This window comes from Vanessa atalanta, chromosome 27 (assembly GCF_905147765.1).
Source record: "Vanessa atalanta chromosome 27, ilVanAtal1.2, whole genome shotgun sequence".
Taxonomy (NCBI): Eukaryota; Metazoa; Arthropoda; class Insecta; order Lepidoptera; family Nymphalidae; genus Vanessa; species Vanessa atalanta.
The window spans coordinates 4454956-4468592 of record NC_061897.1 but is presented as its reverse complement, the minus strand read 5'-3'; the positions used below and the strand labels follow the sequence as shown (position 1 = coordinate 4468592).

The 13637-nt window shown below is 35.4% G+C and overlaps 4 protein-coding genes across 4 annotated transcripts; 2 read left to right on the top strand and 2 right to left on the bottom strand.

Moving 5' to 3' along the window:
* Positions 1 to 460: 460 nt before the first annotated feature.
* Positions 461 to 1319, bottom strand: LOC125074416 (chorion class A protein PC292-like). Its single transcript, XM_047685757.1, has 2 exons — positions 1221 to 1319; positions 461 to 1056 (listed from the first exon to the last, which is right to left on the bottom strand). The coding sequence occupies exons 1-2, from the start codon at positions 1269 to 1271 to the stop codon at positions 508 to 510; spliced, it is 600 nt and encodes a 199-aa protein (XP_047541713.1). The 5' UTR covers positions 1272 to 1319; the 3' UTR covers positions 461 to 507.
* A 615-nt stretch (positions 1320 to 1934) lies between these two features.
* Positions 1935 to 2913, top strand: LOC125074429 (chorion class B protein PC10-like). The gene is made up of 2 exons (XM_047685769.1): positions 1935 to 2043; positions 2376 to 2913. The coding sequence occupies exons 1-2, from the start codon at positions 1996 to 1998 to the stop codon at positions 2847 to 2849; spliced, it is 522 nt and encodes a 173-aa protein (XP_047541725.1). The 5' UTR covers positions 1935 to 1995; the 3' UTR covers positions 2850 to 2913.
* A 2186-nt stretch (positions 2914 to 5099) lies between these two features.
* LOC125074419 (chorion class A protein Ld5-like) lies at positions 5100 to 5903 on the bottom strand. The gene is made up of 2 exons (XM_047685759.1): positions 5805 to 5903; positions 5100 to 5641 (listed from the first exon to the last, which is right to left on the bottom strand). Exons 1-2 carry the CDS (start codon positions 5853 to 5855, stop codon positions 5156 to 5158), a joined length of 537 nt encoding a protein of 178 aa, XP_047541715.1. The 5' UTR covers positions 5856 to 5903; the 3' UTR covers positions 5100 to 5155.
* A 621-nt stretch (positions 5904 to 6524) lies between these two features.
* Positions 6525 to 7614, top strand: LOC125074420 (chorion class B protein PC10-like). The gene is made up of 2 exons (XM_047685760.1): positions 6525 to 6615; positions 7082 to 7614. Exons 1-2 carry the CDS (start codon positions 6568 to 6570, stop codon positions 7568 to 7570), a joined length of 537 nt encoding a protein of 178 aa, XP_047541716.1. The 5' UTR covers positions 6525 to 6567; the 3' UTR covers positions 7571 to 7614.
* Positions 7615 to 13637: the final 6023 nt, after the last annotated feature.

Here is a 13637-nt window from a genome sequence, read left to right as displayed (position 1 = left end):
GCGTTTTTTAGATTTTTTCAAAATAAGTCAAAACTGCAGCTTCAAAAATTTGTTTAAAAAAAATTATCGATTAAAATCTATTTTTTTCCTCTGATTTATAAAAACGATTAAACACTGGATATTTTTCAATATTTAAACAATAATTATCGGTCCAAATTTAAAAATGCGAGACGGAAAACGATATTTTTTTCAATATTTTTTTTATTTTTTTCCCTCAAATATGCCTGAAAAACAAAAAAAATCATTATGAAACTTGTTCTGCAGATTATTTTAAAAACATAATCGTTTACTTAGCTTTCCAAAAATATATATTCGGTCATGTTCGAATACGAATTTCCACAAGCGTCCTTTCTGATCATTTTATTTCGGTTGCTTTGAAATAAATTCCTGAAGTTTTGTATGTAAATAACTGAATATAATATGTTGGTTTATTCGTTTATGAAGAAATAAAAATCCCGCATTAGAGTTCCAAAAATATAATTAAAAGATTTTTATTACAATTTTTGCTCAGTAAATGTAACCACCGTTGCAGCCGCAGCCGCAGCTACCGGCGATGGACACAGCTCCAGCAGCTGGTACGACACCTCCGAATTCGACAGCACCAAGGATTGGTACCTGACCTGCGACGAGTGTAGTACCAGCGACGCCCATTTCACCGGCAACTGCTACATCACCAACACCGGCACCTCCATAGGCACCCCAGCCCCAAGCACCGGGACTAGCAAGACCGGCTTCCCAGCCTAAACCACTAAGACCGGCCTCCCAGCCTAAACCACCAAGACCGGCACCCCAACCCAAGCCAACGGGTCCAGCTAATCCACCTTCCCAGCCTAAGCCAGCAACGCCGGAACCCCAGCCGCAGCCAACGGGTCCAGCTAAACCGCCTTCCCAGCCTAGACCACCAAGGCCGGCACCCCAACCGCATCCAACGGGACCAGCTAATCCGCCTTCCCAGCCTAAGCCAGCAACGCCGGGACCCCAGCCGCAGCCAGCTACTCCAGCTTCCCACCCAATAGGTCCAGCAACGGCACCACGCAGACACTGGCTGTACACATTCTAAACAAAAACAAGACGATATATCAAGTTATTCAGTTTGTGGTAATATTAATTAAAATTAAGCGGGACACAAAGTCTTTCTTACTACATGAGCAAGCAATATGAATAATTAAAATGATTTTGCAGTAATTCCACTAAGTAAATTAGAATTACGGAAATATTACCTGAACCAAGCAAGCTTGGACGCAGAGGAGGAGGAAAGCGAAGGTAGACATGATGCTTGGTGCGTATTCAAAGTAGCTGAATATACAATGACTATGAGAAGTCACACAGCGCTTATATAGTTACCACTATAACTATGAATAGATAATATGTATGTCGCAATTGCAAAACGTGTTTTAATATAATTTTTATTTACTATTTTGCATTACATATTATTAAATATTAAGAAATTCAGAACAACATCAAAATGTAAACAGTGATTTGAAACTAATGAACTAAAAATGATTCCTCTCCTTCGTTAAGTGAGATGTTTGTTTCAAATTTAATTTTATTATTAATTCAAAATAGTTGACAAACTGGCAAAGGGTGTACCTCATATATGTCATAGATGGGTTGTATCGACCACCATGTTTGGATTATCATTACGCTTTTCAGGGTGGTCTGCCTCCTCCCATTTTTTTAGTAGTAACGAGTTTACCGAATGACATGTTACGTTTCTCCTAATGAATCCGATTACCTTTCTTGAAAATGCAAGTGAATTGGTAATTTTGAAAATGCCAAAATATTTTTCATATCTAAGGCCGCGGCCATACGTGCACGTATTATCTAAATTAATAACCTATTGACTAAATATTTGCGTGTCACGTTTTGTTACATCACGCATGGCGGAATCAGCATTATAACTCACTCTGATAACGCTTTTCCACGATGCCTTCAATATAAAAACCAGTTCGTATTCTTCTGAAACATTGTCAAGTTTGCATTCAAACGGTCAACATGTTCAAGGCTGCACTTTTGGTCTGCGCTCAGGCGCTCTTGATCCAGGTGATTTAGTAGTATTTTTAAGACCCCAACACTTATCACTAGTACTATTACTCGTGGTTTTGCTTCCAAAAAGTAAAATTAAAATTTGTCTTCGTATGCCAATATTACTCAATGATCATTGGTATGAAGGTGATGATTCAGAGGTAGTATTTATCTATTTTTATTTAGATTCTAAGGCGAAATACTAGAAAAACTTAGTATTTAAATTTATTAACCTAAAAAGGTTTATGTTTGTTTACAAATACATTTCATAATTTAATATCATTTAAGAATCTGCTTTTTCATTTTAAAACGTTAATGTGGCGAAATATTAATTTGTATTTTATCGCTAGTCTATCGCTGGACAATGCATCGGAGCTGGATGGGGATGGGGTGCTCCCTTGGGCGGTCTCGGCGTTCCTCTGGCTGGTGGTTGTGGTTGCGGTGTTGCTGCGATCCCTGCCTCTAGCGGTGGTGGTCTCGGTGTGTCAAGCGCTTCTCCTATCTCACCAAACGGAGTGTCTGTGCTCTCAGAAAACGCTATTGAAGGAGCTCTAGCAGTCGCCGGTGCTTTACCTTTCTTGGGAACCGTTGCTCTGGAAGGTGTTCTGCCAACTGCTGGTGCAGGTGCTGTCAACTACGGATGCGGTAACGGTGCCGTCGCCATTTTGGAAGAAATTGCCCCCGCTGGTATTGCTGGACCACTCGGCTATGGCCTTGGCCCTTATGGTGCTATTGACGGAATCGGCTACGGTGCTCTCGGTTACGGTATCGGTCCACTGGCTGGACTTAACCGTGCTGGTTGTGGCTGTGGCGCCTTCATCTAAACACGAAGACTACGATGAAGATGACGATATAATCCTCAAGTCAAATAAAACCTTTTTGAATCGATTTATTTGTTTTTTTCTTTTTTAACATAAAAGTATCTATTTAATATTATTTTACATCCTTTAAAAATCACCTGGGATCACCATGATCACAAAGTTTAGAGCATTATTTGTATTAAAAACTGCACCTGTAATTTCTTTGTTAAGATTAAGCAAGTAGTAATATAAATAGATATTTTGAAGCCATTTTCTTAGTTTAATCTTGGTCTAATAACAGCCGATAAATATCACACTGCTTTAGCACTGTGATAGCCTCGTCTCCCTTTGAGAAGAAGTGTCAGAGCTTTACTAACTCACTCCATCAGGCTGCTGCAATGCGGGTACACCAGCGTGGCAGAATTTCATTGAAATTGGTACGTACAAATAAGGTACATGTTTTTTCACGATGTTTTCCTCATCGTAAAGCGCAAGATGAATTATAAACACAAATCAATTAAAATAATTAAATGTTGATTCTTGGCATTCATGGGGACTATCTACAAAGCGTTCCCAGTTTTTAACCGTAAAGTGTAAATTAAAATTAAATAATAAATAACCAATGTTAAGAAATATTTTTGTGAAAATTAACAAAGAAAACTAATTTAGTTTTGTGATTTTTTTTAATTTTTTCAGAAATAGAATTATTTTTAAATATAAAAATCCTAAATATTGCAATGAACCTTCTTTAAAAAATTTGACAAGTTACATAGCATAAAATAGTTTTAATTAAACATCCTCAATTGGTAATGGACAAATTTTGCTGAATGCTCGACGTAAAATACCAGTAGCAGTTCGAATGACTGCAACGCTTATATTATCTGGTCCAGGAAAAAGGCCAATTACATGACCCATTTTCCATTTCAAAGGTGGTAAATGATCTTCTTTTATTAAATCAAGTCTGCCAACTTCAAGACTTTTCTCATTTGTACGTAATTTGTATTTATAATTTTTTTTTATATCACACGAACTATTTCCATTTCTTTATTTTCTCGATGACAGCTCCTGTGAAAACTTGAACGAGCGTCTTTTTTACATTATTAATGTATTATTTTATAAAAATATGACGTTTACACACGTTATACGTCAAGGTTATACCAGAGTCGGAGAAACTGATAGGGATGGAGCTATATCGATAAACGTAACACGATAACAGGCCCGATATTTTTTACAAAATGTAAGAAACTAAACTGCTGCCGGATACTTTTGCACAAATTTATTAACTAATATTATATTTCATTACAAGATGTTACACGTTTTAATTCTTGATCGATAATGCCAACTTCTTAAAATTTTCGACACTCGACAGTGAAACGAAATAATAACTACAGGTAATCTTTATTTATTTATTTTAATCTTAATCTGATGAATCATCACCGTCACTCGATGAGCTCTCCTTATTTATTATAAGTTCCTGTACTTGTATTCGTATATTATCGAATGCCACATAAATTTTCCAATCCGACGCTATAATGTTTTGGGTTCTTTTCAGATTTTTGACACATGCATTAAAAAAAGTAAAAGGGGGATGCCACATGTCATATGGTCACATGTTTATTGGCCTGCGTCGGCATTTTATCAATTTGTCTGGAGTGGTATGTAGCTTTGTCCATAATAATTATGGACGGTTCTTCCAGATATTGCATCATTTCTTTTTCATCCTTCGTAAATCTCCGCTTTCATTTCTTCGTGATAGTCCACTGTTTTCTTGACATCTGTGTGATGATGTCGATGATGACCTAAGAGACGCGGTGGGTACCGCTGTTTTTTTAATGGGTATCCCGGTGTGCGCTCCCGCATTACGCGTTCTAGGCATCGGCGAGTCTCACATAGCACCATCGACCACCAAGTAAAATACCCTGTGTTTACCACCCTGTCATAAAAATAGAAATATAAAATGTATTGGATCCTTGGTTGGTGGCACGGTGTTAGGAATGGTTTACACTTCTTACAGTGCTAAAGCCTGATTGCGACAGTGATTTCCCGCCTACAATCCTAATTTAAATAAATAATGTTTTTTTTTATACTTCGGATCACAACTACGCTCTGGCTTTCTACATCTTCCGGAGCTTTATTTATAACTGTTTTTTTTTATAATGTGATGAAGATATTTGTATTGTTTTGTATAATATTGTTGTGTCGTGTTTTGTATGTAAATAACTGAATATAATATGTCAGTTTATTCGTTTATGAAGAAATAAAAATCCCGCATTAGAGTTCCAATAATATAATTTATTTGGTCAGGAAAAGGTTTTAATTACAATTTTTGCTCAGTAAATGTAACCACCGTTGCAGCCGCAGCCGCAACTACCGGCGATGGACACAGCTCCAGCAGCTGGCACGACACCTCCGAATTCGACAGCACCAAGGATTGGCACTTGACCAGCGATTAGTGTGGAACCAGCGACGCCCATTTCACCGGCAACTGCTACATCACCAACACCGGCACCTCCATAGGCACCCCAGCCCCAAGCACCGGGACCAGCAAGACCGGCTTCCCAGCCTAAACTACCAAGACCGGCCTCCCAGCCTAAACCACCAAGACCGGCACCCCAACCCAAGCCAACGGGTCCAGCTAAACCGCCTTCCCAGCCTAGACCACCAAGGCCGACACCCCAACCGCACCCAACGGGACCGGCTAATCCACCTTCCCAGCCTAAGCCAGCAACGCCGGGACCCCAGCCGCAGCCAGCTACTCCAGCTTCCCACCCAATAGGTCCAGCAACGGCACCACGCAGACACTGGCTGTACACATTCTAAACAAAACACAAGACGATATATCAAGTTATACAGTTTGTAGTAACATTAATTAAAATTAAGCGAGACACAGTCTTTCTTACTACATGAACAAGCAATATCAATAATTAAAATTATTTTGCAGTAATTCCACTAAATAAATTAGAATTACGGAAATATTACCTGAACCAAGCAAGCTTGAACGCAGAGGAGGAGGAAAGCGAAGGTAGTCATGATGCTTGGTGCGTATTCAAAGTAGCTGAATATACAATGACTATGAGAAGTCACACAGCGCTTATATAGTTACCACTATAACTATGAATAGATAATATGTATGTCGCAATTGCAAAACGTGTTTTAATATAATTTTTATTTACTATTTTGCATTACATATTATCAAAATTGAGAAATTCAGAACCACATCAAAATGTAAGCAGTGATTTGAAACTGCTAATGAACCAAAAATCATTCCTCTCCTTCGTTAAGTGAGATGTTTGTCGAAATTTTATTTTCAAATTCAATTTTATTTATAAGTTTCTTATATTTAAAATATATGCAAGTGGTACCAGTGGTATCATGTTTGGATTCTCATTACGCTTTTCAAGGTGGTCTGCCTCCTCCCATTTCTTTAGTAGTAACGGGTTTACCGAATAACATGTTACGTTTCTCCTAATTAATCCGAATACCTTTCTTGAGATTGCAAGTGAATTGGTAATTTTGAAAATGCCAAAATATTTTTCATATCTAAGGCCGCGGCCATACGTGCACGTATTATCTAAATTAATAACCTATTGACTAAATATTTGCGTGTCACGTTTTGTTACATCACGCGTGGCGGAATCAGCATTATAACTCACTCTGATAACGCTTTTCCACGATGCCTTCAATATAAAAACCAGTTCGTATTCTTCTGAAACATTGTCAAGTTTGCATTCAAACGGTCAACATGTTCAAGGCTGCACTTTTGGTCTGCGCTCAGGCGCTCTTGATCCAGGTAATTAAGTAGTATTTTTAAGATCCTAACACTTATCACTAGTACTATTACTCGTGGTTTTGCTTCCAAAAAGTAAAATTAAAATTTGTCTTCGTTTGCCAATATTACTGAATATTCATTGGTATGAAAGTAATGATTCAGAGGTAGTATTTGTCACTTCTTTGGGTCGTCATATCGAATTGAATGTAAATCTACCAACAGTTTAGAATTAAGATTCTAAGGCGAAAAACTAGAGAAACTTAGTATTTATATTTATTAACCTAAAGAGGTGTATGTTTGTTTACAAATACATTGCATTATTTTTTATATAAGATGTTCATTAACTTTTTACATATATACTGTTTTCATAATTTATGTGCCTATCAAGCTTGAATTATTATGTTATAGTGAGAATATTATTTAAGAATCTGCTTTTTCATTTTAAAACGTTACTGTGACGAAATATTAATTAGTATTTTATTGCTAGTCTATCGCTGGACAATGCATCGGAGCTGGATGGGGATGGGGTGCTCCCTGGGCCGCTGCTGCACCTTGCGGTCTCGGCGCTCCTCTGGCTGGTGGTTGTGGTTGCGGTGTTGCTGCGATCCCTGCCTCTAGCGGTGGTGGTCTCGGTGTGTCAAGCGCTTCTCCTATCTCACCAAACGGAGTATCTGTGCTCTCAGAAAACGCTATTGAAGGACCTCTCGCTGTAGCCGGTGCTCTGCCATTCTTGGGAACCGTCGCTCTGGAAGGTGTTCTGCCAACTGCTGGTGCAGGTGCTGTCAACTACGGATGTGGGAACGGAGCTGTCGCCATTTTGGAAGAAATTGCCCCCGCTGGTATTGCTGGCCCACTCGGCTACGGCCTTGGCCCCTATGGTGCTATTGACGGTATCGGCTACGGTGGTATCGGTTACGGTATTGGTCCTCTGGCTGGACTTAACCGTGGTGGCTGCGGCTGTGCAGGTTTTATCTAAAAATGATGGCAACGACGATGATGTAATCCTTATGTCTAATAAAAAAAAAAAAAAATCGATTTATTTCGTTTTTTTTTTTAAAAGGTTAAGGTATTTAACCTAATTAATATTTTTTCAACTAACGTCTTACTTTATTACAAAGTTAATTCATATTTTTTTCTGACAGCTGTCTTTCTAATTAAGCTAATACTTTAAGGATCAGTTCTCACGTGATATCGGCGAAATAATCTGTGACGTCTCGGCACCAATAAAAGCTACAAAAAAATATGTATGTCCATGTTTGTATGTGTAGGTTTGTAAATTAAAGGATATTTTTGAGAACGGAACAGGTTCCAAGGAATGGTGAAAAAGTATATCACAAAATTATTTTTAATGAAACATATACTTTATTTTTAGGCTTTACTGTACAAGTAAAAATATACAACTTTAAGACGGAAAAATTAAACCAATATATATTTAAAAATCTATCAAACTATGCAAACTTTATTTATATGAAAATTTTATTAACATTAATGCCTTAAATTTTTATAAATAGGAATTAAAAATAGTTACTGTATAAATCATGACTGCCTAGAATTGAGGCAAGAAAACTAGTACAAACACTTTCAATCCCAATTGGGATCCTCTGGACAAAAAATGAACCAGCACTAATGTCACCAGTAGAGATAATAGGCTGAGGTTTATACTTTTAATGAAGATTTTTTACTTCGAGTCCAAGATCTTAGTGGTTCAACAGCAAATAAAAAAAAAATAAAAAATAAGTTTTTATAAAAAAAAAATTCAGTAAAAAGAGGGTATAATCATTTTTATATGGATCGTATATAACAGGTTAAGTACGGAAACTTTACGGGTAAAAGTAATACCATTTTTCTCCGCCTCTGGCTATGATTAACCAGCTTTGACCTGACGTCCTCATTATTTCATCTGCCCACCATTAGTCGACCCTTGTATGTATTTATATTTCTATGTATATCTATCCATACATCTAATTATTTTTAATTCATATTTGTATATATATTTAAGCACTTAATGTTATCAAATCTTATGTTAAAAAGGTATTATGTTCATTTAAATAACCATTAAAGTTTAGATAAGTTATCCATACATACATCTATTTATTTTAAATGGTGTACTGACGTTCGGATACTGAAGAACCTACCTGTCCTAACTCCACTAGTTTAGCAGTGACATCATCACCCAGTGACACATTAAGCTTTTCTTCTTATAATTAAAATGTTCATTGGCGTTTTTCAAAAACGCCAATATATTATCTAATATGTAAGGACGCGGTCATACGTGCGTCTATTATCTAAATCAATGACCTATTGGCTAAACGTTGGATGTCACGTATTGTGGAATCAGCATTATAACTTACTTTGATAACGCTTTTCCACGATGCCTTCAATATATAAAAACCAGTTCGTATTCTTCTGAAACATTGTCAAGTTTTGCATTCAAATGATCAACATGTTCAAGGCTGTACTTTTGCCTGCGCTCAAAGTTTAACTTAAATTAATGTTACTCTTGTTACATTTTAACAAATTTAAAATTAATTATCTCTTACTTATAGTACCCTCTTATGCATGGCGTCTCAAAATAAATTTGGATAGTCAATAAAATAAAATGTCTTAAAAAAAAAGGTTTATTAATTATCAAAATACAGTATTTGGAAATTCATTTCTTAAAAAGAATATCGTCTACATTAACCTTTCCGTTCACGGAAACACACACATTCACATTAATTTAGACTAAATTATAACAGTAAAATTTCTAATGATAGCTCGGCAAGTCGTATTTAACGTAAGTAACAAATATTTTCTTACACATGCACCAAAAAAAAAGAAGAAGTCGTTTCATTATAGTAAAATTTAGATTTAAAATAAGATATAGTCCATAAGAGTTCAATCAAGTCTGCGGGGAGGCGAGTTTTTATTTGCTTATATTATATTTTATTTGTTTTGCATATTTGTTTATATCTGGGACATGAATTTGACACAAAAATTTCACTTTTTTAGTTATAACCACAGACATTTTGCAGTTCAGGCACCAAAAATCTATCTAACATTTCCACATTATGCTCTGAATTTACGATAACCGAACGTTCTTTTGTATCCTCAAGACGTAGCCCATCACTTTTGGTGGATTAAGTAGCGTCTCATGCTTCTGTTTCGAATTCGTTTGCACCATTTAAGAGTCCATTGAAATGATATTGTTCTTGATCCGAAAGCAATATTTTATTAAGCATCGGGAAGAGCTCAATTGCCTCAAAGAGTCTGGTTTACAAAGTCAAGTTTAAGATGGTGATCCTGAGGTTCTAATTCTTGGACCAATTGAATTTTTTACGGGTGCAGTTTTAGATGTTCATTCAAAATGTCGGTCTAATGATAATTTATGAACATTTAATACACTTGCGCGCTCCCGAATTGCAAGATTTTAAAAACATCCTGGTTCCACGTTTTCTACTGACCTTGATGACCTTAGCCGCCAAAATTTTTGTTTTATTAGGGTTGAACCGGTCTCTTCAAATTTTGTGACCCATTTTCGAATGATAGATATAAGGTATGCTTGGTTCTTCATTTAAGTAAGGAAAACTTCGAATACTAAAGACTCTATTGCGCGCTATAGTCGCTGAATCACTGTTTTGTAAAACGCACGAAAACCAGACGCAAAGCGTGCGGTCCGCTCCCGAGAAACGCTAAAAAGCGACTGAAATCCAAATATCTAGGCTACCTACTGGCATACTTCTCGCACCTGTCAGCTTCGATGCATTCACACAGTCAGCTAAATAAATATATATAATGTTTATTTTATTTGGTATGGCTTTTATTTAGGAGGCCGTAATAAGTAAAATTGCTGATCTTTCACTTGATTTTGTACGATTAAAAATAAAAATAAAATGTAATTACAATTTCTAGGCTTGTGTTTAATCGAAAAATAAAAATTCTCGATAGAAATCACGGAATATCCTTACAACACCTCGCCTTAATGCCTCCACTGGTAACAGGAGGGCTAGTTTGTTTCTTGCCCAGATGATCGGAATTGCGATTCAACGGGGAAATGCAGCATCCTTGCCACCATTCCACGAGGTCATGATTTATACAGTAACTATTTTTAATTCATATTTCAGGTAGATAAGATGTCTACCATAATTTTATTTATACTCTTAATACTTTAGCTTGTTGGGAAAAAGGTTCGATGATTAATTATATTTACAAATATTCCTCCTTTACGATATTTTTTAAAGCCGTCTCCAGCTATGCTGGGTCAAATCAAAATATACTTTATTCAAGTAGGCTTTTACAAGCACTTTTGAATCGTCATTTAACAAACTATTTAAAGTAAAGCTACCACCGGTTTGGAATATAGATTCTTTCAACATCTAAAAATACAGTCATGTTAGTTAAATACAATTATATATGTATGGCCCTTTGGCATACATTATTATTTTGATTATTTACATTTTTAAATACCATGCACATTGATGATTGTAAAAATGCAAACACATAATTCATGTAACGACGCAGTCTGACGTGCTTTTATTTCTGTATCAATGACCTATTGACTAAACACGTGCATGTCACGTTTTGTTACATAATTCATCGTAGAATCGGCGTTACGAACTTATTCACATTGATAACGATTTTCTTTTACGTATCATTACATAGTAAAAAACAAAGTCGCTTACCGCTGTCTGTCTGTCCCTTTGTATGCTTAGATCCTTAAAATTACGCAACGGATTTTTGAAAAGATAGTGTGATTCGATAGGAAGATTTAATACAGTCTATACAGTGACAGTCATAGAGGTTTCTAATGTGATGTCGTAAATACATTTTTTGCGCTTACATTGCAAACGCTGGCTGTACCCTATGAGATAGATCAAAATAATGTACTATAATATTGTACGCTTTAAAAAGGACTATGACAAAGTCCGCGATGGTATATTTTTATCTCTTAGAGAAAACCCACAATAACCATTTTTTATCCTTAACTTTTTACGAGAAATAATGGCTTATTTTCGAAGCGATTTTAAGCAACACAGTATTAATCCTTATCCAATCAAGTACATTGTGTAATTAATATAGATCAATTTGGCCCTTCACAGCACGTAATTTAAATGAATATTTTTTTAGATATTACAGTTTTTGTACGCAGGGACATAGCGGCTTGTATTGTCTAATGACTAAAAAACTGTGAACGTTGTATATAAAGACACGCACATACTGTAGTATATTTAGTATCAGCATTGCATTGGTCGCTAGTTAAATATAAAAACAATTTTTAATTCTTACAACTAACAACTCTCTCGAGTTTTTAGTAGGAATAAACTGACCACGTTGAAGCAAATTTGATTTAGATGCCAAGAACTGATTAATAAAGCAACTTGTTCCTAACATGTTTTACAAAATACTAGCTGACCCAACAGACGTCCTTCCTTAACTTTTAATATTGTATTCGAATTGGTATAATTAATTTAAAAATGAGGAGGTGTCATGAGGCACCCAGTTGAAACGAAGTAGCTTTTGCTATATGTAATGTAAATTAATAAATTAACAATGTTTGAGAAGCAGTGTGAATTAAAACAGTAATAATATAATAGTTAAAAAAAACTAAAAAACACGCTTTTAGCACGCACTAAAAATTACAAAAGCAAACTCTTTCATTTAATACCTATATCATGGGGGTGCATTTCAAACAGCCAATCCGCCATCTTGGATGACCGCCAAGTTGGATTTGTAAAGACTTTTCTTAGCTAGTCATGTATTGACATCAGAACTCATTGCGTGTGCAAAATTTCATCCTAATCGAAGACCGCGAAGTGGGTCAAATTAAGATTCCAAGATTTTCTAACATACATAGTTACAAGTGAAGCTAATATAAGCGTGTTAAAAATAAGGAAGTTTAACTAAAACCGTATGTAAAAGAAAGAGACAGAGTGAACGAGAAAGAGACGGAAAGGTCACCTGGAAGGGCATAATGATTTTTCCTAATGTGACGATTTCTGCCAGTTCGCTCTAGCTTAAGCCTCGTAAAATAACTTCGTTTCAAAAATAATCATTCCAAAACCATATTAGAAAAATAAATATCATAATATACAATGAATCGAATTCAGCACTTGGCATGGCATTATTTAAATAATAATTATTGCTGCATTTTCTTCTATTATATTTGCTCTTCTCAGTGTATATATTAATGTAATATTCGTTTAGAAAGATTTTTATTAAATTCAATGCATAAAACAAACTCTTATTTATTAAAGTTGATAGTCTTGCTGAAGCATTTTAATATTTTAACGCTTAACTAATTACCTATCTGATTGAAAACGAAGTCTGGTAGATAAAAATAGATTTTATTTTAATAATCACTCTAAAAGGTTAATTTAATAATATAATTCAATTTAAAATCATCTTTGTTGTACAGAAATTTAGTTTTCGTTTCGAATTTATTTGTACGGTTCTAATTAAATTATTAATTATGTCGGCAAAATTTAATTCCTTAAAGTTAGTCATCAGTTGCTCATTACGTCATGACACGCTATTAATAATAATGCTTGTCAGAAATATCTAACAACAAGTTTATACATGGCTGGCAATTAAGTGATTGCCGATTTCAAACAAGAAGAAACATTTAAATCGAGTTTCTTGTCATAACTAAGCATTTTTTTTTTTTCGATGCATGTATTCGATACATTGAGCTTCTCTGCAATATCACGTGTTGTACTATGATAATCTGAATCAATAATGGCCTTGATATGGGTTGCATTGACTTCCCAGACAGGCCAGATCGCTGAGCGTTTTTCAATGAAAAATCAAAAGAACAAAATCTGGCAAACCAATTTTGACACTGCCTTCCTTTCAAGGCTTACATACATTTACGGCACATAACTTTTTTTGTTCTTGCGATGCATTCTTGCCTTTTCGGAAGTAATACAATAAAATATGTCTGAAGTGCACGTCCTGTTCTTCCAATTTTTAATTGGGATAAAAACAAAACTAAAGCACTAATCGATATTTTTTTTTTTTACTAAATTAAAGGTTAGATGTTTTGACCACGTTAAGAAAACAAAAGA